Source organism: Rhinoderma darwinii, chromosome 2 (assembly GCF_050947455.1).
Source record: "Rhinoderma darwinii isolate aRhiDar2 chromosome 2, aRhiDar2.hap1, whole genome shotgun sequence".
NCBI classification, from domain to species: Eukaryota; Metazoa; Chordata; class Amphibia; order Anura; family Rhinodermatidae; genus Rhinoderma; species Rhinoderma darwinii.
Window position 1 is genome coordinate 41,833,310 of NC_134688.1, and position 25,466 is coordinate 41,858,775.

Sequence of the window (25,466 nt, forward strand, 5' to 3'; positions counted from 1 at the left end):
CAGGGAGCCCGTCCCTTTGTCAAACCACTTAAATACGCGGTCCTGCGCAAAACGTGGCTGTTGGCAAGTATTTATGTTACTTCATGCCATGCTTCGGTTAGTGCTCAAGTAAAAGTAGTTATGCTGCTGTTTTTAATACTAATGTCAACAAGGTGGGGGCCCATTCCTGACTTTGTTATGGGGGTCTCCAGAACTTCTGCAAGTAGCCATATCCCTGTTGGCTGTAATTACTGTGTCTGTCCCGCATTTTCAGCACAATTAATCACGATACGTGTGATCCTATGATCCACCATTCATTCTCCACAAGTCATTTTCAAGGTTTTCCAGGACAAAACATGGCCGCCCAGCGATAACATCCCTATGGCGACGCTCAAGCTTCTACCAATCCCCTTCTCTTTAACTTTTAGTCACGCCTCTATAAATTACTGCCCCAATAAGATTCGGGGGCAGGGCTTTTTGCGGTTGGTGATTGGTCAGTGTAGTAGGCGGTGTCTGTTGGCCAGCGTAGAGGTGACTCGCAGAGTGACAGCCGGCAGTGTAGTCATGGCCTTCTGTCTCCCGCGTCCTGCTGCCCGCCTGTCCTCCAGCGCCTCCCGGGTGAGTGTCCCGCCGCAGTCCGGCAGTAGCGCTGTAGTATATAAACGTATCATACGCTGTGTGCCGTAGGAGGAATGGCGTCTGTGGTGCAGATGCTTCCAGTGTTATTAGGCAGCTGGTGGCACTGGTGCCCTTGTCTGGCTGGCAATACGTGGGGATCTTCGAGCAGTGCAGAGTAAATAATGCTATGGTAGCAGCTCCTGGGTGTAATGAAGACCAATGGGGCCCTAGAGCAGTATGTTTTGGGGGGCCCCAGTAGTTCATTAGTCCCAAGAAACATAGACCTGAATTCAATGCAATAGGGGTGACCATGAATGCCACGTCTATGGCGCCCGCCGCCACTTTTCTGGTGCAAATAACAATTTCTGCCGCTTCTTGAAAGATACTTCTGGGTGTAGCTTAAAAAACGGAGGCACCCAACAAGCAAAAGCCTTTTATAATTCTGCTGTCCTCATGTGAAGACTAAGGCTATGTTCGCACAGTGCAGTTTTTAAAGCCACAACCAGGAGTGGAGTTAAAAAATGAGAAGTAGAATCTTTCCTATAGACCGCCCCTACTCCTGCCTTCAAAAACAGCACTGTGTGAATATACCCTTATTGTGGGTTCACCCGCCTATGGTTACACCACTTGCCATACTAACGCCCACCTAATACTACCCAGAGATGAGCACAATCCCCACATTATACCACCGCCAGGGCTATGATGTAAGTTTTACATTGTCTGCTGGGGAAGAATTTCAGATTGGGGCATACGGGGTTGTAGATGCCGCAGGAAATTGCCCCTTTCACCGATGCTGTAATGGGACGCTGGTCACACACCGGATGCTGGCGCCGCAGACTCTGGGAACTTCCAAAAATCTTGGTAAAGTGTTCCGTGTTTCTGATGAAGAGCTTTGGATGTTCTCTACAGACTTCATATTCTTGTCCCCATGTTTAGTATCAATAATCTATTTCCCTAGTTTCCTCCTCTATAAATATGAGCCCACAGATTTGATAAATAACTTAATCTTTATTATTTAATTAGTTAAAAAGTTACACGTTCATAAAAAATATCTAAAAGTTTTTTCCATACAAACCGTACAGGACCATCTACGAACCCCCAGCTATATATAGAATTCATGATATAATGGGTTAGATGGCGAATTCATCTAGATGTGGGTACAAAAATAAACCTTAAAAAATAATCCCCCCAGTGGGAATACGTAATATAATAATATATTTCATCCCAAACAAAAGCCAAAACGGCAACTTGTGTATAAAAGTCCAACAAGACACAACCGTAAACCGCATGGTCATCGTTGGCGCGGATTCTGCATGCAAATTATCTCCTTTCATTAAAAATGATGGCAGTTTGTATGAGGATTCAGATGTCAATCAGCAGCAGAAATCCGTGTTTCAGCGGTGGATTAGCGTTGTATATAATAACCCATGGACTATCAGGCAGTCGTCGCGGTAAATATATTGATTATAAATACGACCGTGCAAATGAGCCCTAATAGAGTATTGAGTAATGTGGATGGGCTGGTGTCAGTGTGGCGCTTCTTGGTACAAAGATCACTTGCTGAGGAAACTTCTGTGTCCGCTGCCATTATGCAAAGAAAATTGAGATCTGTAAATGATGTCGCTAATACATAAGTATACAGTATGGCGGCATGTATACGTTATCCATAGGTTGATCTCTAGTAATATAAATGATCTGTAAAAAAAACACTTCCTTTTAGAGGGGTGACTTGCCTATTCTGGACCCGATTGCAAAATTGGTAACCGGACCATCACCATGTGCACTTATAATACTGGCATCTTCTTAAAGTGGTATTCCTAAAATCATAAATGATCACTTATCCACAGGATAGGGTATCGTTTTCTTATCGCTAGGAGTCCCACTGACCGTGAGAACAGGCGTCTAGAACTCACACGTCGTCCTTACTGCTCGACTGCCGCTACGTTTAATGCCCTCCTCACTGCAGTCAAGCATGCACGCTGCCGCTCCAGTCAATATCTATGGGAATGACGGACGGAAACAGCAGTGTACAGTGCTCAGCTGTTTGTCATTCTCATATACTGTGAATGGACTGGCCGTGCATGCTCAACCGCCGCTCTATTCAATGTCCTCCGCCCTGCAGTCGAGCAGTGAGGAGGATCTGGAGGTTCTGGACCACCGTTCTCACGATCTGTGGTGGGACCCCCAGGGATCAGAAAGTGATCACTTATCCCGTAGATACGTAATAATTTATGATTTTGGGAATACCTCTTTAAGTGGCAGGGCCCCCTTAAGGCCTGGGTGCAGCTGCTGCCTTTCCACCCCTTATAGCTATGCCCCTGTTTCATTCTTACTCTTCTTGTACATGAACAATACGGCCCATAATGTCCTTTACCACCCTACATTCCCTTAATTATTTTAGTCGCCCAACTCTGAACCCTCTACAGTGATGCAGTTTTTGTTATGGCGACATTTCTTCTATTGTCCTGATTACGTATCTTTACATTTATCTTCAGCGACATCTTGCTGATGCCGCAGCCATTTTTCAGATTTTTGTATTTCTCTTGACCCCCCCATTGCCTAAAGTCATAACTTTTTTGTGGGACTGATGTCGTTTTTCACGGCCCAATTTATTGTACCATATAATGTACTTACTGGGCAACTGAAAAAAAATTCTTTGTGCGGGGGACTGGGTCATTAACAACGACTTCATTTTTATTCTGCAGGTCAATGTGATTACAGAGTTTTTAAAGTGATAGGTTTTTTTCTACTTTTACAAAGAAAAAACTGTTCCGAGACCCATGACTTTTTTTTTTTTTTTGCGGGATGAGATGTAGTTCTTATTTGTACCATTTTGGGGTACATGAGACCTTACGATCGCTTTTTATTAAAAAAATTTGTGGAAGCCGAGGTGACCCAAAGTCAGCAGTTCTGGCATGTTTTAAGTTTTTATGCCACTTACCGTGTGGGTAAAATAATGTTATATTGTTATAGTTCAGACTTTTGCGGACTCGGCTATGCCAGTTATGTTTAATTACTTTTTTTGTTTTTAACATTTCCTGTTCTATTACAAGTAAATGTGCCATCATTTGTTCCCTTTCTAGGCACTGAAATATACGCACCGATCGTATGCATCCCAGCGCTCCTTACATGTAAGTATATTTTAAAAGTGGAGTAGTTGCCCATGGCAACCAATCAGGTCGCTGCTTTCAGTCTCCAAAGGGCCCCTGAAAAATGAGGTTGCCATGGGCAACTACTCCACTCCTCCTTTGCACCAGTTGTGATAAATCTCCCCCAGCGTTTCTATGTTTGCTCTGTGAGTTGGTTTAGCAGGAGCTTGTGCAAAACGCGTGAGTCTGGCGACATTATTACATTTATAGCAATTTTTCTTTGCAAGTTGTTTAGTGAGTACCTGAAAACTACTACAGAAATGCTGCTGAGTGTCCGTTCCACAATGTTACCACCTCACAATACATCATCTTCTCTGACATTCACAGCTCCGTCCATCTCTCCACCAATCACATCCCATCCCACCGATACTCCACCGATCACTAGGCACTTACGCCCAACATTCGCTTCTCACATCCTGCCCAAGATTTATTTTATTTTTTTAATCGGATTTTTTTTTTCAGGAAGTGGTGATTGCAAGTGCAGTAAGAACCCCAATAGGGTCGTTTCAGGGGTCCCTGTCGTCTTTTCCTGCCACCAAGCTTGGCTCCATTGCCATAAAAGCTGCGGTAGAGCGAGCCGGTATGTGCGGCGATTACTTGCCTACCTTTTCTTGTCTGATAGTTGCCGCGTCTGTTCTTAGAAATATAGAGCCATGGGTCAGTTTATTTTTCTTGCATTTTTTAGGTATTCCTGCAGAGGAGGTCAATGAGGTGTACATGGGCAATGTCCTGCAGGCAGGGCAGGGGCAGGCACCAACACGACAGGCAGCACTTGGCGCAGGTACTTTTTCTGGGCGTATTTGACAAAAAAAATTGTCTCTTTATACAATATATGATGATGTGAAATAATTCTGTGTCTTTTTTATTTTTATTTCTTGGTTGACTTCAGGCCTGCAGATTTCTACTCCTACCACCACTGTGAACAAGGTCTGCGCCTCTGGAATGAAATCTATTATGTTAGCGGCACAGAGCCTGATGTGCGGACACCAGGTGAGACACTGGACGATTCTCAACTATAGGTTCACATTATCTAGTGTTTAGTATTTCCTAGAACGCATTGCATTTCACGGTAATGTCCGTGTTTGAAATTTAAGGCCCTGTTTTTGGTTAAGCGTGTGAACATACCCTCACAATCATTGCTCTGTTTGAATTGAGCAAACGAGCGTCTATTGATCAGCTGTATTGTCGATGGGCGCTCATCAATGGGGTGAATATCTGCCGACCTTTAGAAGATGTGGCTGATTACAATAGATTGCCGGGAGATAAGCAGCTGCCATGCGGTTTATCTCTGCGGTAACGATAGGATCAGGCAGACAAAACGTGACCTAATAATTCCATGATTCACCCGACAGCAGATGTCCAGTGAGTGTCTGGTGGCCCCTGCAGACGTCGGGTCCTGCTGATTTGAGGCCACCTGCTAAAAATCTAAAGACTATAAAATATCAGTTCTATGGCCAGTTTAAGGGTAAGGACCAACATAGCGAGGAATCTGCGCCCAAAATCCACACCAACATGCGGTTTTACTGCTACAGGGCGCGCTTTTCAAATGCTTATTCATGTCCACAGTTTTTGCAGATAAAACTTCTGTTTACCTGCAAATCAAATGCAATGACATGAGGTTGAAAATGGCAGTTTGGTCGCACATCGGCCAAACCGCATCCGTAAGTGACCCTCCAAATGTGAACGCCAGTTTTTTTTTCTTTTTGTCCATATTAATGTCATATTTCGTGTGTGGTGTGTGTGGGGTGTGTGTGGTGTGTGTGGTGTGTGTGTGTGTGTGTGTGTGTTTTTTTCTTATTTTTTGTTTTTCCAAATCCATTACGATGGGTCCACCTGTTGTGGTAGTGTGCCACGCAGTCCAAAACGCAGGCGTTTTACCATGAATTGCCATGCGGTTATTAGCTACATGTTTTATTTCAAGTGAATCACATGTTTTTGACTTTACAGGAGCATGTGAACCCAGCCGTATATAGATTATATTTGTACATAATGATAAAACTTCGTCTGCCTGCATTTGTTGATGGGTGGATATTGAATTTAATGAAGCACTGTATAAATTCGTCTACTGTGTGCTCCCTCTAGTGGTGGCTGCAGGCAAACAGAATTTTGATTTGCCAATTTGTAACAGAAAAATAAAGCTCTAAACGTTTTGAAATAGTGCAGAATTTTGGACTTAAAGATATAATTCTTCTAAGGCTGGGTTCACACATTGTTTAAATATTGCACTGTTGATCAGTCTGGAGAACGGCATGTGGTTTGCGGAAACCTCACCCGATGCGTTGCAATGAATGAAATCTGCGGCGAAATTCCACTACATTTCCGCAACAGTTAGAGACTGGATCCCTGCAATGTGTGCGTGGATTTCTTGAAGTCACTGTTTATAATTTGCCTCGATAGATTCTAACGATTTTATTTTCCTACAGAACGTAATGGTAGCTGGCGGGATGGAGAGCATGTCTAATGTACCTTATTGTATGACTAGAGGAGCCACACCATATGGTGGCGTAAAACTGGAAGATTTAATTGTGAAAGATGGACTTACTGATGTCTACAACAAAATCCACATGGTATGTTCTATAGTAAAGACGTTTATATATTACACCCCTGTTATATTCCCATTACTACAACGCTAGGCTTTCTTAACGGGAGCCTGTCAGTAGGTTTGGAACTACTAGCATGTCGATGTCCAGCTGGTGTATGTTGTTCCAAACCTGCCCACCTCAAAGACGAATGTTTAGGGTATAGTTCGTAAAGGAAATGACAACTTAACGCAAGGTGTCCGGCGGTATCGGGCACATGCGCGTTGCACACGTCAAGCCGAGGACGGTACACTTCACCTCACTGTCGCCTGTCACTTTCTGGCATTGTAGCTGCCCTAAAGCATACGCGTACTGTGCTGTATAGTCTATACCAGGGGTCTCAAACTCAGCCAGGTAAGTGGGCCGCATATAGAAAAAATGTGAAGTGGTCGGGCTGGATTACTTTGAAATTTAATAGAATACAAAATTATTGTTAATCAATTAGTTATTTGATCTACTATAACACTATATTACTATAACAATAACACTACATTACTATAATAATACCGCTAGGTTTAAAATTTGAGATATTTCTCCACGTGCTTATTTCAACAATCCAGCTTTCCCGTTTAAGTGTCGCTAAATGCAGTCCGGCGGCTCAGTTAGCAGCGTTTGGCTGACACGCATGTCAAGATTGGGCAGCCCCTTTTTAGATGCTGCTGCCACCGCGCCCTCTGTGGATGCTGCCGCCACGCTGTACAGAAGTACAAATTATGGCGCACGCCATATTTGCTAAATATTTTGCAACTTTTTGCTGTTTTCGCATTAGAGGTGGGTCCACCAGCAGCCTGACCAATTCACTATAATTGACACCAAGAACTTGTGTAAATTATAGAGAAAATCTATGCTAGCTTGTATCTGGTTATTTTCCTTTCTGGTGCATGGACAGCAGACGAAGCAACAAATTTATTAAGGGGCCTCCGAATAAATTAGTACCATCTTACTCATGCAGACTTCATACTAAGACTGGTGTATGAAACGCCAGTCTTAGTAAATCTGCCCGATCATTTCTCTTCTACAGACTTGCAATTAATATAACCAAAATGCGTGAGACGTTTCCTTTTTATTAGGTCTTGTGAAATGAAACAAGATTAACACTTTTGTATAATGATGTGGCTTTTTTTTTTTTATGTATTCCCCCCCCTCAATAATACAAGACTCATGCCCAAATTTCTTTTTATCTTTGTTAAACAACCTAATAATGCAAATTAAATGTGTCGTATGTCATTGCAGGGAAACTGTGCAGAAAACACAGCTAAGAAGTTCAGCATTGGGCGGGATGAACAAGACCATTTTGCCATCGGTTCTTACACCAAAAGTAAAGCCGCTTGGGAGTCAGGGTTAATAGCAAAAGAAATTGCACCCGTTACCATTTCACAAAAAGGTACCGATACGATGGAAAATATCCTTGTTTTCATTATAGGAAATTGCATTATTAGCTGTCCCCGAATGTAAAGTTTTGAGGTAAAGGTAGAACAGAAGTGATTCATTCATAAAATGGCGCAGAGCCACAAGGTAGATCGAATTCCCTGCGGCTGCTCTATCTGTACCATCAATAGGCTTCAAAAGCTATTTAAAGGGGTTTTCCACCAATAACATTTATAACCTATGCATAGAATAAGTGTTATAAATGTTAAAATCTGAAATAAATAAAAAAAATAAGTGCCTCATGGTGCAGAATCCCAAAACAATGTTAAATAGGAATACATCTGTACGAATTATCCTCACCTGGGGATGTTGTGCAGTGTCCAGGCACAATGCGGCTAAAAGGCATTCAATGGATAAAGTTGCTGCTGCTTCCTAGCCAATGGGGCCAAGAAGTTCCACCGCGTAGTAATGGATCAGTGTGAAAAAAAATAGTGTGTGTGTGTATATATATATATATATATATATATGCGCAAGTCAAAAAGCGCTGTTTCATCTGGAGATGGAAAAGAAAATAAGTTGGGTATTTGAGCAGTATTTATTAAGGCAACGCGTTTCAGCACCGGACTGGCGTCTTCATCAGACCTAATACATTAAAACCCACAAACAGTGTGGTTTATATACATAAAAAAAATGCCAGAATGCCCCCTGGGTGACCGTTAAAGCAGCCAAACAGAGGTGAACAAAGGTATACAAACAATTAACAAAAAAACAATTGCAACTTTTTAACAAAAACATGACAAAGGGTACAATAGAATAGCTTATTCCTATGTTAGTGTTAATTTGGTATATTTATTTGATTTAAAAAAAACTAATAGAGGATGAGTATTGAGAGGAGTGGACATAGACAGAGGAACCGAGGAATCAAAGCCAGAGGGTTAGACGTTAGGGCATAATAGATGAGAAGCCGAGGCAAAGGAGTGAGAAGTGGAAATGCACTACATCCCCAATACAAACATATCCCCAAAATATAACACTCAGTAAACTGTGAGCGCAAGGATGAGAAGATTACACCCTACCAATCACTTAAACAGCGGACTCCATCCCTCCTCACTAGGACTGTAGCGGTAAGAAGTTGTATGGATCAGAGCCTGGTTTGCACACTCGTCCGTACATCCTATAGAGGTTGTATAGACGGCAGCTCGCATACTGGACCGCAGCTCACTGAAGCAGAAAGGGCAGGGGTCTCTGCTCATGACATGTAAGGAAAACGTTAAAATGAATTTCCACCTTTTAAACATCCTTTTATATTCCGCATATAGGCTTAATCTACATAAAAGTTCAATAACCATTTGTATATGCATTACAATACCTGAGTTGGTCTGTATTTTTCAGAGCTGCATTCACCATTCTCCAGGCTTCAGAGCTGAAATCTCCGATCATTCATTGCTTGCCCCATGTATGCACAGTGCTTGCTCTGGTGATTTTTTTTTATTCTACTTTATACCAGTAATCTGTGGTATGGTTGACTGTCCCACTGCTTTATAGGAGCTAAGCTGTTTAACACACAAGTTGACAGTTTCCAATGGTGACCAGCAGAACGCTAAATGCAGCTCCAGGATATGTCGCAGACTGTAACTTGGCCCAAAATACGTAATGCAATGTCTTAACGAAGTTGGCAAGCTTTTTTTATTCTCTATATATATATTCTCCTGTAATCCGGTTCTCTGTGGTCAACCCTTTTAAAAGTGCCATTAAAAATGCAACACACTGACACTTGCGTTTTTTGGAAGAGACGAAAAAGCCACTAAATGCTGAAAAGAAAAAAGATAAAGCCAGCCTGTATGCTGCATGTTAAGCCACCTTCAAGCAGGTTTGTGCAGGATTATAAAAACATAGCTGCTTTTTTTCCCCCAAAAAACAGCATCACAACTGTCAACAGGCTGCATGTGGTACTGCAGATCAGCCCGATTCACTTCAATGCAGCTGAGCTGCAGTACCAGACACAACCCATGGACAAGTGTGGTGCTGTTTTTGCCATATTTTTCTAATCCTAGACAAATCCTTTAATCTATATGGGCTTCACTGCGACAAAAAGGGGCACGTTCGGAATGCGGCGAGTTCCCAATTGACCTGCCAGGACTGGAAAGTGTTGCAGCGTATGTGCTACAGAAGTAATTACAAAGATTGAAGAAAAGTCTCGCTTCATACATTCTCTGTAATTCAATCCAATTTAATATCGGCAAAGTCTGTAAATTTAGAACGTCTTGGCGAGACCCAATAATTGGCTTTTATTAAGCATCTGGAATCTAATTGTACATAGCAGGACGTAAATCTCGAAATGATTCTTGCAGGGAAACCCGATGTTGTTGTACAAGAAGATGAGGAGTACAAACGAGTGGATTTCAGCAAGTTTCCAAAACTCAAGACTGTTTTCCAAAAAGACAATGGTGAGGAATTCTGGGGGAAGGTGTGCTGGTTGGGGACTTTATTTCTCCTTATAACAAATACGTCTGATTGTCTGTGTCGATCTTATCTGAGGCTTGCGCTTTACATTGCATAAGAGACAAGATGGGATCAAAACAGGATGATATCAAGCGAACGATTGCTGAGATTTTGTGTTTTTGCTCTATTTTTTCCATTTAGTGTTTGAAAGAGGCATTTCTCTCTAACAAGATATCGTACAAAGTTTCTTCTAGTCGCTTGTACTAGTGATTTATGGAAAGTTGCTTTTATAATTGTAGGTATGCTTTAAAGGAATACTAAATGTAAAATACGTAAATCTCAGCAATTCCTCCCTTGATATTCTACGCTTTTTGATACTATCTGGTCTCATAAGAAATCAAAACTGCAAGCTGCGGATCAGACCTGTCTCTGGCTGTAAGTTAACTGGCTGCAGCAGGAGCACTCCCCTACTACTGTCTGCAGTAGTAGAGCAGGCACCCTAAGCCCCGCTATTTTGCCCAAGCCTCTCTCCTCCGCAGTCTGCAAGCTAAAAATGGGAGGGTCAGGAGGAAATTAACCCGTTTCTTCAGGATTTCTGTGAGGCCCCATGCACACGACCGTATAAATCGTTCGTAATTGCGGACAGCAACTGCGGTCCGCAATTAAGGACCCATTGACTTTTGTCCACGGACACCTTCCCGTTTATTTACAGGAAGGTGTCCGTGCCGTAAAAGTGTCCCGCTAAAGATAGGACATGTACTATCTTTTCCTTTATTGGTGTATGAGAGCACGGGCCGAAAATGCGGGCGGCTGTCGGCCGTGCCTGCATTGGAGGGCCGTGATTACGGGTGCAGCCTTGTGCATGGGGCCTGAGTCTTGATTCAGGACACTGCAGAGTGTGGGCAAGTTTGTCTTCCGTTTATCTTATTTCTATGCCTACTGCTCCTTTACTAAGCTAAACGCCTCTTTTCTCCTCACTATATGAGTACTCGCACACACAGCAGAGTTTCCGAAGGAATTGCGGAATTTGCTGTGGATTTAACCCCTTTCTACATTGAGAAGGGTCAACATCCAGAACAAATTGAGTATGCTGTGGATGTGAAAATCTGCATTCTACTTTGATTTCTGTGTGGAAAATGTTCAGCAGCATCCACTTGCCTGAAACAGTCTTCCGCTGCAGATTTTCCACCCGCTGGTACAGATGGAAAATCCGCAACAAATCTGCTCCTTGTGTAGAGGACCTGTGGGGACAGACTCAACAACTAAATGGTTTTAAGATTTAACAAAAAAGACACCTGTCTGAGACCACAGGCGATACAGTTCAGGCTCTGGGGGGCTGCTGGGTTCTGAAATCTTTTCTATAATTGTATTTTTGTCTCTTCCCAGGCACTGTTACTGCAGCAAATGCCAGCACATTAAATGATGGCGCGGCAGCCTTGGTTCTTATGACTTCAGAATCAGCAGACAAACTTAACGTCAAGCCCCTGGCACGGATCCTAGGTATTTAAGAAGAAGCCTATTTTCTAAAGTACTGATCACGGTTGTACATGTTTCCAGACTTCATACTTCTTATTGGTAATTAATAATCGGTCAAATTATTTAAACCCTATACCACATTTGGATGTAATTATCCCCTTCCCGCAAAATCACGTACAGTTACGTCATGGGAGATGGACTGTTCCCGCATCTTGACGTAACTGTACGTCATGGAGATGAAGCTGGCTCAGGAGCTGAGCCAGCGACATCACCGCCGGGTGACAGCTGTATGTTACAGCTGGCACCCTGAGGTATCGGCCAGGACCGGAGCTAGCCTCCGATCCGACCGATTAACCCCTCACATGCTGCGTTGAATAGCGATCGCAGCATGTGAGGAGTTTATAGCCACCGGCGCCCCAGCAACATGATCGCTGGGTTGCCGGTGGCTGCAAAGGCGATCGGAGGGCTAATGCTTACCTCCCGGTCCGCCAGCAACGGAATCCTCCTATGCCCTGTCGTCGGCGGGGCCCAGGAGGCTTCCGGTACCATCGGCAAGATGGCGCCGGCTCAGCTTCCGGCTCAGAAGCTGAGCCGGCGTCATCAGCAGTGGGTGTCCGCTGTATGTTACAGCGGACACCCCGATCTATCGCCAGGAACCGGAGCTAGCTCCGATTCCTGGCATTAACCCCTTCGATGCAGCGATCCATTGTGATCGCTGCATCCTAGAGGTTTGTAGCAAATCGGCAGCCTTGCCACGCGATGGCAAGGCTGGCGACTGCTACCATGGCAACAGGAGCCCTAACAATGGACTCCTGTCTGCCATTACGTAAGCTGATTAGGCCCCGCCCAGAGGCGGAGCCTGATCGGCTTGCTGTCAGTGAACAACTGACAGTTCTAATACATTGCACTACATAGGTAGTGCAATGTATTAGAACATCAAACAAACTGTTGGACCTTCATGTCCCCTAGTGGGACTAAAGAAAAGTGTCAAAAAAAGTGTCAAAAAAGTAAAAATAAAAGTTGTAAAAAATACAATAAAAGTTTCAAATAATAACACAAAACACAATCGCCCTTTTTCCCTTATCAAGTCATTTATTATTGAAAAAAATAATAAAACCATACATATTTGGTATCGCTGCGACCGTAACGACCTGAACTATAAAAATATTATGTTATTTATTCCGCACAGTGAACGCCGTAAAAAAAATAACTAAAAAATACTGACATAATTGCTATTTTTTGGTCACTTTGTCTTCCAAAAATTGAAATAAAAAGTGATCAAAAAGTCGCATGTACCTAAAAATGGTGTCTATAAAAACTATAACTCGTCTCGCTAAAAACAAGCCCTCATACAGCTCCGTCGACTAAAAATGTAAAACCGTTATGGCTCTCACAACTTGGCGACAGAAAAAATCCATTCTCTTTACAAAAGTTATTTTATTGTGCAAAAAGTTGTAAAACATAAAAAGTGCTATAAATTAGGTATCACCGGAATCGGACTGACCCGCAGAATAAAGGTAACATGTAATTTATAACACGTGGCGAACGCTGTATAAAAATAACTAAAAAAATATGCCAGAATTGCTGTTTTTTGGTCACCTTGCCACCCAAAAAAAAAAGGATAACAAGTGATCAAAAAGTCGCATGTACCCCAAAATGGTACCAATAATAACTACAGCTCGTCCCGCAAAAAAAACCAGCCCTCATACCACTACGTCTATGAAAAAATAAAATTAGTCAAGGCACCAATAAGCCAGGAAATAAAAATATGCAGTTGTGCCGGCCCGAGGGGAACGTTTCTTCTGTTTCAAGTGACGAATTATCAAGGCCCCTAAAATTAGGGAACCAGGAAGGGGAGGGCCCAAACATATCTGCTGGAAGCGAGGGTGCCCGTATTATACCAGGACAACACTTCCCAGCAAAATTCCCCAAACTGCAAAGGTGCCGAGTGCGGACCAAAAGGGGGATAAGTAAAGACCATTTATTAGTGCGACACTGGCCTGTGCAGAAAGGATTGTGTCACAGCATAACACACATCTATGGATTATTATTTTTTATTTTTTTTTACCCCACTATACCACCTGACTATGCCCCTTATATACTCCGCCCGCCTTACATGTACCCCCACATTATAAACGGAAACACCAGTAAGACTCTAAACAAAACTACTACAAGCAAAATCCACGCTCCAAAAGCCAAATGGCTCTACCTCCCTTCTGAACCCAACAGTGTGCCCAAACAGCAGTTTACTTCCACATATATGGCATCGCCATACCCGGGAGAACCCTTTTAATAATTTTTGGGGTGTGTGTCTCCAGTGGCACAAGCTGGATATTGGCATATCTATTGAAAAACCATTTTCACTCTGCAACATCACGTGCACACCAATTTCTGCCAATCACCTGTGTGGTTAATATGCTCACTACACCCCTAGGTGAATACCTTGAGGGGTGTAGTTTCCAAAATGGGGTCACTTCTGGGGGGGATCCACTGTTTTGGTCCCACAGGGACTTTGCAAATGCGATATAGCGCCCAGAAACCAATCCAGCAAAATCTGTACTCCAAAAGCCAAATGGCGCTCCTTCCCTTCTGTGCCCTACTCTGTGCCTAAACAGCAGTTTATGACCACATATGTGGTATTGTCATACACAGGAGAAGTTGCTTTACAAGTGTTGGGGTGCTCTTTTACATTTATTTGTTGAGAATATGAAACATTTTCAGCTAAAACTACGTCTTATTGAAGAAAAAGGATTTTTTTTATTTTCACTGCCCAATTCTAATAAAATCTATGAAACACCTGTGGGGTCAAAATGCTCACTACACCCCTAGATGAACTCCTCAAGGGGTGTAGTTTTGTGAATGGAATCACTTTTGGGGAGTTTCCACTGTACTGACACCTTAGGAGCTTTGCAAAAGTGACATGGTGTCAAGAAACCAATCCAGCAAAATCTGTGCTCCAAAAGCCAAATGGCACTCCTTCTGTTCTGATCCTTGCCGTGTGCCCAAACAGCAGTTTATGACCACAAATGGGGTATTGCCGTACTCCAGAGAAGTTGCTTTACAAATGTTGGGGTTCTTTTATTCCTTTATTTGTTGAGAAAATGAAAAATGTTGAGCTAAAGCTACGTCTTATTGGAACAAAAGGATTTTTTTTATCTTCACTGCCCAATTCTAATAAAATCTATGAAACCCCTGTGTGGCCAAAATGCTCACTACACCCCTAGATGAATTCTTCAAGGGGTGTAGTTTCCTAAATGGAGTCACTTTTTTGGTGTTTTCACTGTTTTGGTCCCTTAGGGGCTTTGCAAATGCGACGTGGTCTCCGCAAACCATTCCTGCTAAATTTGAGCTCCAAAAGCCAAATGGCGCTCTTTCCCTTCTAAGCTCCGCCGTGTGTCCAAAAAGCCGTTTATGACCACATGCGGGGTATTGTTTTACTCGGGAGAAATTGCTTTACAAAAGTAGTGGTGCATTTTCTCCTTTTAGTCCTTGTGGAAATTAGAAAAAATTAGCTAAACCTACATTTTCTTTGAAAGAATGTAGATTTTCATTTTCACGGCCTACTTCCAATAATTTCTGCAAAAAACCTGCGTGGTCAAAATGCTCACTATACCCCTAGATAATTTCCTCAAGGGGTATAGTTTCCAAAATGGTGTCACTTTTGGGGGATTTCCACTGTTTTGGTGCCGCAAGAGCCTTTCAGATCCGACATGGAGCCTAAAATATTTTCTAATAAAAAGGAGGCCCCAAAATCCTCTAGGTGTTCCTTTGCTTCTGAGGCCGGTGCTTCAGTCCATTACCGCACTAGGGCCACATGTGGGATATTTCTAAAAACTGCAGAATCTGGGCAATAAATATTGAGTTGCGTTTCTCTGGTAAAACTTTCTGTGTTACAAAAAAATAGATGAAAAATGTATTTCTGCAAAAAAAAAAAAGAAATTTGAACATTTCACATCTAGTTTGCCTTAATTCCTGTGAAACATCTAAAGGGTTAAGAAACTTTCTAAATGCTGTTTTGAATACTTTGAGGGGTGAAGTTTTTAAAATGGGGTGACTTATTGGGGGTTTCTAATATATAAGGCCCTAAAATCCACTTCACATCTGAACTGGCCCCTGTAAAAATAGCCTTTTGAAATTTTCTTGAAAATGTGAGAAATTGCTGCTAAAGTTCTAAGCCTTGTGATGTCATAGAAAAATAAAAGGATGTTCAAAAAACGATGCCAATCTAAAGTAGACATATGGGTGATGTTAATTAGCAACAATTTTGTGTGGTATTACCATCTGTCTTACAAGCTGATACATATAAATTTAGAAAAATGCAAATTTTTGCAATTTTTCGCTACATTTTGGTGTTTTTCACAATTAAATACTTAATGTATCGAGCAAATTTTGCCAGTAACATAAAGTCCAATGTGTCACGAGAAAACAATCTCAGAATCGCTTGGATAGGTAAAAGCATTCCGGAGTTATTACCACATAAAGTGAAACATGTCAGATTTGAAAAAATCGGCTGTGTCCTGAAGGCCAAAACAGGCTGTGTCCTTAAGGGGTTAAACATTCATTTTAGCGCTGCCTTCCCGCAAATGGATGTACAGTTAGATCCAATGGATGACGCGAGCACAGAAGCTGCGCCCATGCCATCAATAGTGGGTGCCAGTTGTAAGATACAGCCAACATCCCGCTGCAAGGGCCGGGATCAGAGTTGCCTCCGACCCCGGTCGTCTTACCCCTTTGTTGCTGCAGTCAATAACTGGGTCATCTAGGTGGTTAGACAGAGCGAGGGGGCTTCCTCTGTCGCCCATTGGCGCCAATGAGTTTCTATGGCCCAACGACTGCCATAGCTGTACGCGTATTGGGCTGTGCTGAAGTCAGTTTGTTACTGACAGGCGAATGCTAGATCAGCGATCAAATGATCGCATTGTCACGTCACCTAGTGGCACTAAAAAGAAATTAAATAAAGTTGATTCAAATTAAAGTTTTCCCTTTTTTTAAAAAAGGATCAAATGGTTTTAAAAATTTTTATTCCATTTTTTGTAAAGCGTTTATTTTGAAGATGTATAAAAAAAATATTTAGGGTATCGACGGAATCGTAACAACCTATACAATAAAGTTTATCATGTTATTTAAACAGCATGGTGAACAGATTAACAAAAGATTACAAATAAGTGCCACACTCCGTTCTTATATTTTTTTTTCCTCCCTATTCTTTCCCCTAAATATTAATATCCTAAAAATGAATCAATTTATATGTATCCCAAAATGATTCTATGGCTACATGGACGGAAAAATCAACAAAAAGTTATCGATCTGGAAATGCGGTGAAATTAACACTTTTTTTTTTCCATGAAATGCGCGGCTATTGTGCAGAAGTTTTAAAACGTAAAAAGAAAAAGGTATACGTATTTGGTATCGCCGTAATTGCGCCGACCCATAGAATAAAGGCAGTGTGTTATTTATCCCGCATAGTGAATGCCACAAAATTAAAACCGCAAAAGAAAAATGGTGAAATTGCTGTTTCCATTTCCCCCGTAGGTAGTTAATAAAAAATAATCCATAAATTACATTATATGTACCCCAATGGTGATATTGAAAAATACAATTTATCCCTCAAAAAATCAAGCCCTCATACAGCTACATCAACGAAAAAAACCAAAAAGTTATTACTCTCGGACTGCAGCGACGCAAAAACCTGAAAAGATCCTGCAGTCCGGTAGGCCAAAATAGGTTTGTTCCTGAAGGGGTTAATCTGGCGTCCTTGATATCAGCTGTATTATGAAATATTCCAGTTTCTCAGATGGCCATAGGAACGCTTATAAAATGTTCTGGATTATTGGCTGCTGGATTAAAGGAATTTTACGGTTGTCAACCATAAGCCTAATAATTTCTATTAAATATCATGCGTAGTATCCAGCGTCTCCAGTTCACTTGATGTATAGAAAAATGGAATTGCTGCATATAAATGTAGAAAGTATATTATATATTATACAAATGTGTGTGCTGATTTATGAGCAGTACTGCTAAGGCTTCGTTCACATCTGCGTCAGGCTTCCATTCATGAGTTCCGTCAGACTTTTCCTTCAGGGGAACCCATGAACGGAAACCATAGCTTTCTGTCTCCATTACTATTGAGTTCAATGGTAAAACTTCTGTTGCTAATGGTTTCCGTTTGTCTCCGCTCTGTAAGGTTTCTGCTTTTTTGTCAGAATCAATAGCTTAGTCAACTACTATTGATTTCGCCGGAAAAACGAAAACCTTACGAAACGGAGACAAATGGAAACCATTAGCAACGGAAGCATTACCATTGAAATCAATAATGCAAATGGAAAACTATGGTTTCCGTTTGGCTTCCATTCATGGGTTCCCCTGAAGGAAAAGCCTGACGGAACCCATGAATGGAAGCCCGACGCAGATGTGAACGAGGCCTTACTTGCAAGATGTTTTTTTTTTTTTTTTTTGCATGTTCATTTTCATGAGTTCTTTTTTATGTTGTGTGTTCTTGTTTCTTTCTTGTCCAGCTTTTGCTGACGCTGCTGTAGACCCTATTGACTTCCCTATTGCACCTGCTTATGCTATTCCTAAGGTGAGAATTACTTTCTGTCTACGGTACAAACTCATGATTTCACTTAGTTAGTTTTCACTTTTTAAAATCATATCATATTAGCTCCAACATTCTGCTGATTAATTTCCTAATCTGTCTTTTTATAGGGGTTGGTTCTCTGTTAGTTTTCTTTGATACAGACGTCCAAATCCTGTGCATAGACAGTTAAATAATAAAATTCTGGTTTCCTGCAACTACCACTAGAGGGAACTCACTGCATAATTTTTTATCATAGAGTTCAATGTATAAACCGTAAGCTCCCCCTAGTGGTGGCTGTAGGCAGCCAGAGTTTTATCATTTAGAGGGGCTATGTGGGGACCAAATATTATTAGCAGTGTACTCTTTGCAGTATGTGAGTACACTCCGTAATATACATTCCCCGTCGCGCTGATTCTGAGATTTTTATAGCGCTGCCGGGAGACCGGAAGTCTAGTGGCACAGTCTTCTTTGATGATGATATGACTCTTCGTCATGTGACCGGCCCCACTGTACTCTATGTACTACTGCTTATACTCTCAAAGACTGCAGTGAGTACGCTGCTAATAATTTTTGGTCCCCACCCTTTAACTCCGTTTAGAAGTCCCCTGCACGGACAGTGTTCAATTTATAGCGGACCCTTTAGGTACCTGTTCTATGCTGCTCTAGGCTTTGGACCTGTAATTGAGTTGATTCTATGTAATCAATGTATCCATCTATTTGTGTATCCCAGTACACTATATATCTGTGCCATATACTGTTTCTCTCTGTATTTATTATGGGAACCTCTATCTGTTTGGTTTTCTATATACTGAATATGATGTCTTGAGTTTGTTTTATTTACAGGTCCTGAGTGCTGCTGGACTAAAGACAGAAGATATCACCATGTGGGAGATCAATGAAGCATTCAGTATTGTAGTGTTGGCCAATATAAAAATGTTGGCTATTGACCCTGCAAAAGTCAATATCAATGGTGGTGCGGTGTCTCTCGGACATCCTATTGGGTATGTCAGGCAAATATCTCCATGAATTAACTGCTGCTTGACCACATGACCGGTTTTAATCCCGTCGCGCACCACTACGTGACATTATGTCCTGGTGCGTGGGGTGTTGTGTTTTACACCTGACACCCAGGACGAACAGCCAGTAACAATGATCGCACAGTTGCTGGCAGTTTAACCCCTCATGCTGTGGTCAATCACAACCACAGCATCTGAGACCTTAAAAAGAGGAGGGCGGCCCCCTCTGACAACTCATCGGCACCCCCAAAACACGAACGGGTGTGCCAATGGTTGTCATGGACTGCCTTCACCCTGCATCTAACAGAAGCCTGTAAAAAATCCACTTTGGTCAACTTAGCTCTCAAACAAAATGTAATAAAAAGTGATCAAAGTTTTACTTACTAAAAAATGGTACCAATAAAAACCACAGCTCGTCCTGCAAAAAATAAGCCCTCACGACGCTCAATCCACGGAAATATAAAGTTATGGCTCTCAGAATGTGGCGGCACAAAACCATTTTAATTGTTTGTTTTTTTTAATTTTATTTTTAAAGTAGTAAAAAAAAATATATAAATTTGGTATCGCCATAATCGTATTGAGCCGCAGAATAAAGTTAACTTGTCGTTTTTACTGCACGGTGAAAGCCGTAAAAACAAAACCCAAAAAACAATGGAGGAATCACAGGTTTCTTTTCCAATTTCAGCCAGCCAAATATTTTTTTTGTTTCCCAGTACATTTTATGGTACTTTAAATGCTACCAATAGAAACTACTACTCCTCCCGCAAACAATAAGCCCTCACACCACTCTATTGATGAAGAAAAAAAAAGTTATGGCTCTTGGAAGGCGGCAAGTGAAGAACTAAAATGAAAACTCAAGAAATGGCTTAGTCCCGAAGGGTGTAAAGGCGTTTTTCCACCTAGGATTCTCTTGCTCAAATCAAGGGACTAGGCGTTCTCTAGAGCAGCACCACTTCTGCCCTGGTGGTATGAGCAGGTACTGCAACTCAAACTTGACTACGGCTGAGTTGCATTTTTCTGCACAGCACCAGGATGGGAGCAGCGCTGTGCAGATAAAATGCAGAGGAGGCAGTGGGGGAGCCTGCAGTCGGACCTCCACCAATTGGCAAATGATGGCATATCCTAGTACTATGACCATCATTAATGTTAGAAAACCCCTTTTAATGTTCCTCTTCTACATATTGCTTGTTGCTTACTCTCTTCTTTATATCTCCTCTAGAATGTCGGGGGCTAGAATTGTTGGTCATATGGCCCACGCATTGAAGAAGGGACAGTTCGGTGTTGCCAGTATCTGCAATGGTGGAGGAGGCGCCTCAGCGATCTTGATCGAGAAGTTATAGAACCACAAGCCAAATATCTGACCGTAAATTGGAGCATCCTCCATCCACGCACTTTTATAATCCTTATAGTTTGGTGTCTGTTACACTTGTCTTTCCGGCTACAGGAGTTATTTTTAGAATATATCCGGCTTTCAAACTGTAGATCCATCAAGGGCTACGGCTACAGTAAGAGTTCAGGTGAACCTCGGACTTGGGTTTTCTTTACAGTTGGCACGCGCTTGTACCCGGCCTTGAACAAAAACATCCCATACTCTAGTATGGATGTAAAGAATAAAATGTGTGCGGCGTATCTGAATGTTTAGGATTTCTATAGTCTTTCCAATGGCTGGAAGGTGTTTAATTCAAGTGTTTTATGTCCGTAGTTTCCAAGGCCTTAAACGGTCACCTGTTATGACCATTTGGTCACACCAATATTGAAGGGGTTGTCTTCGATAAAAAAACAGGCAAACCTATTTTTCTTGTCTTTAATTTGCTGAAACAGCAACACTCTTATCTATGGACTGTCTGGCATTGTGGCACATTTCTATTCAAGTGAATGATTCGTGGGAGGAGGGGTTCGCAGGGTGCTGTTGACCATTTTTCTAATGCCATACAGCCCCTTTAAGGAACCATCTGCAATATTATACGTGACAATCACATACAACTACTGCAAAATAAATGGTTCCTGTGAAACCTGTGAAATTGATGTCCAAAAGACTACATTTGGTCAGCCATCATCCATTCTTCTACAGCGGTCTCTCTATAATAACTATCAGTGCTTACAGTTTTAATAAAATCTAATTTCAACATAGACAGTCTTATTTTTCACTTATGTGTAATTCTACTGTAGTTTGTGGTAAATTAGATTGAAGTACAGCTACTATTGAACCGACCCTTTTCTCTGCCAAGGACCTCTCAAACCTCCTGTCAGGAAGGCACTTCTGTAGCCAAGGATGTAACTGCTAATGGCTGTAACACTGGCTAGGTCGCAGCTAGGACTGCTATCTAAGTCTTGTTTCAAAGCTTTAAAACCAGATCTGGATCACGGCTGTATTTGCGACCAGCTTCAGTTAGAGCAGTTTAAAGTGGAAGCTGCATATACCGGTTCTTCTCAATGAATTAGAATATCTTTTAGTAATTAAAGTCAAAAAGTGAAACTCATATTTTCTATAGATTCATTACACACACACACACATCTATTTCCAGCATTTTTTTTCTTTTAATGTTGATGATTATGGTAACAGTTAATGAAAAACCCAAAATTTTGTCTCTCAAAAAGTTAGAATATTATATAAGCCCAATTTCTAAAATTATTTTTAATACTGAAATGTTGTCCTACTGAAAAGTATGTACAGTATGTGCCATCAATAATTGGTCGGGGCTTCTTTTGCATGAATTACTGCATCAATGTGGCATGGAGGCGATCAGCCTGGGGAGCTGCTGAGGTGTTATCAATGCGGCATGGCATGGAGGCGATCAGCCTGGGGAGCTGCTGAGGTGTTATCAATGTGACGTGGCATGGAGGTGATCAGCCTGTGGCACTGCTGAGGTGTTATGGAAGGTTGCTTTGATAGCGGACTTCAGCTTGTCTGCATTGCTGGTTCTGGTGTCTCTCATCCTCCTCTTGACAATACCCCATAGATTCTCTATGGGGTTTAGGTCAGGCGAGTTTGCTGCCCAATCAAGCGCAGTGATACTGTGGTTATTAAACCAGGTATTGGTACTTTTGGCAGTGTGGGCAGGTGCCAAGTCCTGCTGGAAAATGAAATCAGCATCTCCATAAAGCTTGTCAGCAGAGGGAAGCATGAAGTGCTCGAAAATTTCCTTGTAGACGCACTGACTCTGGACTTGATATAACACAGTGGACCAACACCAGCAGATGACACGGCCCCCAAACCATCACTGACTGTGGAAACTTCTCACTGGACCGCAAGCAACTTGGATTGATGCCTTTCCACTCTTCCTCCAGACTCTGGGACCGAGATTTCCAAATGAGATGCAAAATTTACTTTCATCTGAAAACAGGACTTTGGACCACTGAGCAGCAGACCAGTCCTTTTCCCCCTTAGCCCAGGTAAGACGCTTCCGACGTTGTCTCAAGGAATGCGACAGTTGTAGCTCATGTCCTGGATACGTCTGTGTGGTGGCTCTTGAAGCACTGACTCCAGCTGCAGTCCACTCCTTGTGAATCTCCCCCAGATTCTTGAATGGCCTTCTCTTGATAATCCTCTCAAGACTGCGGTTATCACTGTTGCTTTTTCTACCACACTTTTTCCTTCCTCTCAGCTTTCCATTAATATGCTTGGATACAGCACTCTGTGAACAGCAGCTTCTTTAGCAATGTCCTTTTGTGGCTTACCCCCCCCCCCCTCCCTTGTGGAGGGTGTCGAAGACTGTCTTCTGGACGACTATCAAGTCAGCAGTCTTCCCCACGATTGTGCAGCCTACTGAACCAGACTGTTGGACCATTTAAAGGCTTAGGAAACCTTTGCAGGTGTTTTGTGTTGATTTGCTGATTAGAGTGTCACACCATGAGTCTACAATCTTGTACTTTTACCCAATATTCTAATTTTCTGAGAGACTAGATTTTGGGTTTTCATAAACTGTTCGCCATAATCTTCAACATTAAAAGAAAAAATGCTGGAAATAGATCACTCTGTGTGTAATGAATCTATATAATATGAGTTTAACTTTTTGAATTAAATTACTGAAATAAACTTTTTGATATTGTAATTCATTGTGAAGGACCTGGATTTGCAGCAGCCTGTGTGGAGGATGGCGGGGGGGGGGGGGGGGGGCCTGTCATCCTCCTGTCCCTGTAAGGCCTTATTTACACGAACGTGTGTGTTTGGCGCATGCAAGAGTTTTTTGCGTGTTGCAGTTCCGTGTGTCATAAGTGTTTGTTGTGTGGCTGTGTGATTTTCACGCATATGCCATCCTTATGACACGCGGTTTTGATGTTTCGAAAAATAAATTAAGGAAGTGCTTTTATTTTTCCCTTCATTTCTTGATCTACTGTTGCGCGAATCACGCGTGACACACAGAAGTGCTTCCGTGTGCTGCGCGTGATTTTCCCGCACCCATTGACTTCAATGGGTGCGTGATGTGCGAAAAACGGCCAAGTATAGGACATGTTGTGAGTTTTACGCAGCCTGAAAATCACGGACTGTCTGAACGGCCCCATTGACTAACATAGGTCCGTGCGACACGCGTGATTTTCACGCGCGTATCACGGACGTTAAACACGTTCGTGTGAATAAGGCCTAAGACTGTAAATGACCTCAGGGAGGGGGTTACATGAACTTTTTGTCATATTATCAACCCCCCCCCCCTCCCAATTGGTCAGAGAGCAAACATGCACTCTCACATATGGGGGTATTTACTTTTTCTATTCTGTTTGTCAGAAGTGAGAAGATCAGCACTAGCTTATTTAATCACCCCTTTGCCCCTTATTAGATTATTGACTCCACGACCTAGACGTTTGCCATCGTCCCGATTTTGTTGTCCAATAAATGTTACACCAAGCACTTCACCACACGCAAAAATTAATGTTTATACATTTTATCCAGTCTGTAACCGATCTTTAGCGTAAAATCCTCTGTGTGCTTGGTGGTGCTTTTCTGTTTTCATTCATCCTTTTCACTGCTGTTGCGCGAATCATGCTGTTCGCACGGAAGTGCTTCCGTGCGGCATGCGTGGTTTTCACACACCCATTGACTTCAATGGGTGCGTGATGCGCGAAAAACGCTCAAAGAACGGACATGTCGTGACTTTTTCGCAGCGGACTAACGCTGCGTAAAAATCCCGCACATGTCTGCACGGCCCCATAGACTAATATAGGTCCGTGCGACGCTCTTGAAAATCACGCGCGTTGCACGGACGTATATCCCGTTCGTCAGAATAAGCCCTTAGAGTTTGTATAGGGGAATGGAAAATGATATATGTATATAATCTCCAATTTAGTATGGATGCAAATATTGGTTGGTGCGTTGCTGCAGTTCTAGCGTCTCTTCAACACACGCACCTGTGACTGTTGACGTGTGGTATGTATGAACTCTTCACGTCTTAGGGTATGTTCACACGTGCACGGCCGTTACGGCTGAAATTACGGAGCTGTTTTCAGGAGAAAACAGCTCCATAAATTCTGCCGTAATTGCATGTACTGGTGTTTTTCGCTGCGTCTTTTACGGACGTAGTTTGGAGCTGTTCTTCATTGAAGTCGATGAAAAACGGCTCCAATTACGTCCCAAGAAGAGACGGGCACTTCTTTGACGTGGGCGTCTTTTTTACGCACCGTCTTTTGACAGCGGCGCGTAAAAAAATTGTCCGTCGGCACAGTACATCATAAAACCCATTCAAATGAATGGCCAGATGTTTGCCGACGCTTTGGAGCCGTATTTTCGGGTGTAATTCGAGGCTAAAACACCCGAATTACGTCCGTAAATAGGGCGTGTGATCCCAGCCTTAGGGTATGTGCACACGATGAGTGGCTTTTACGTCTGAAAAGACAGACTGTTTTCAGGAGAAAACAGCTGCCTCGTTTCAGACGTAAAAGCTCCTCCTCGCATTATGTGAGGCGTCTTTGTCGCCCGTAATCTTGAGCTGCTCTTCATTGAATGCAATGAAGAACGGCTCAAATTACGTTGCAAAGAAGTGCCCTGCATATAATGTATATAAGTGTCCTGCATTTCTTTGCCAAAGTAGTCCTTTTACGCGTCGTCGTTTGACAGCTGTCAAACGACGACGCGTAAATTACAGGTCGTCGGCACGGTACGTCGGCAAACCCATTCAAATGAATGGGCAGATGTTTGCCGACTTATTGTAGCCGTATTTTCAGGCGTAAATCGAGGCATAATACGCCTCGTTTACGCCTGAAAATAGGTAGTGTGAACCCAGCCTATCTGTTGATTGGAGAGTACATTTCGTTTGCATAAGTAGTCTGC

At 42.4% G+C, this 25,466-nt stretch overlaps 1 protein-coding gene across 1 annotated transcript; it reads left to right on the forward strand.

Moving 5' to 3' along the window:
• Positions 1-485: 485 nt before the first annotated feature.
• Positions 486-21,334, forward strand: ACAT1 (acetyl-CoA acetyltransferase 1). The gene is made up of 12 exons (XM_075851591.1): positions 486-597; positions 3,681-3,728; positions 4,209-4,326; positions 4,432-4,527; positions 4,636-4,736; positions 6,170-6,313; positions 7,559-7,709; positions 10,045-10,140; positions 11,522-11,635; positions 18,127-18,191; positions 19,032-19,189; positions 20,424-21,334. The coding sequence occupies exons 1-12, from the start codon at positions 544-546 to the stop codon at positions 20,542-20,544; spliced, it is 1,266 nt and encodes a 421-aa protein (XP_075707706.1). The 5' UTR covers positions 486-543; the 3' UTR covers positions 20,545-21,334.
• Positions 21,335-25,466: the final 4,132 nt, after the last annotated feature.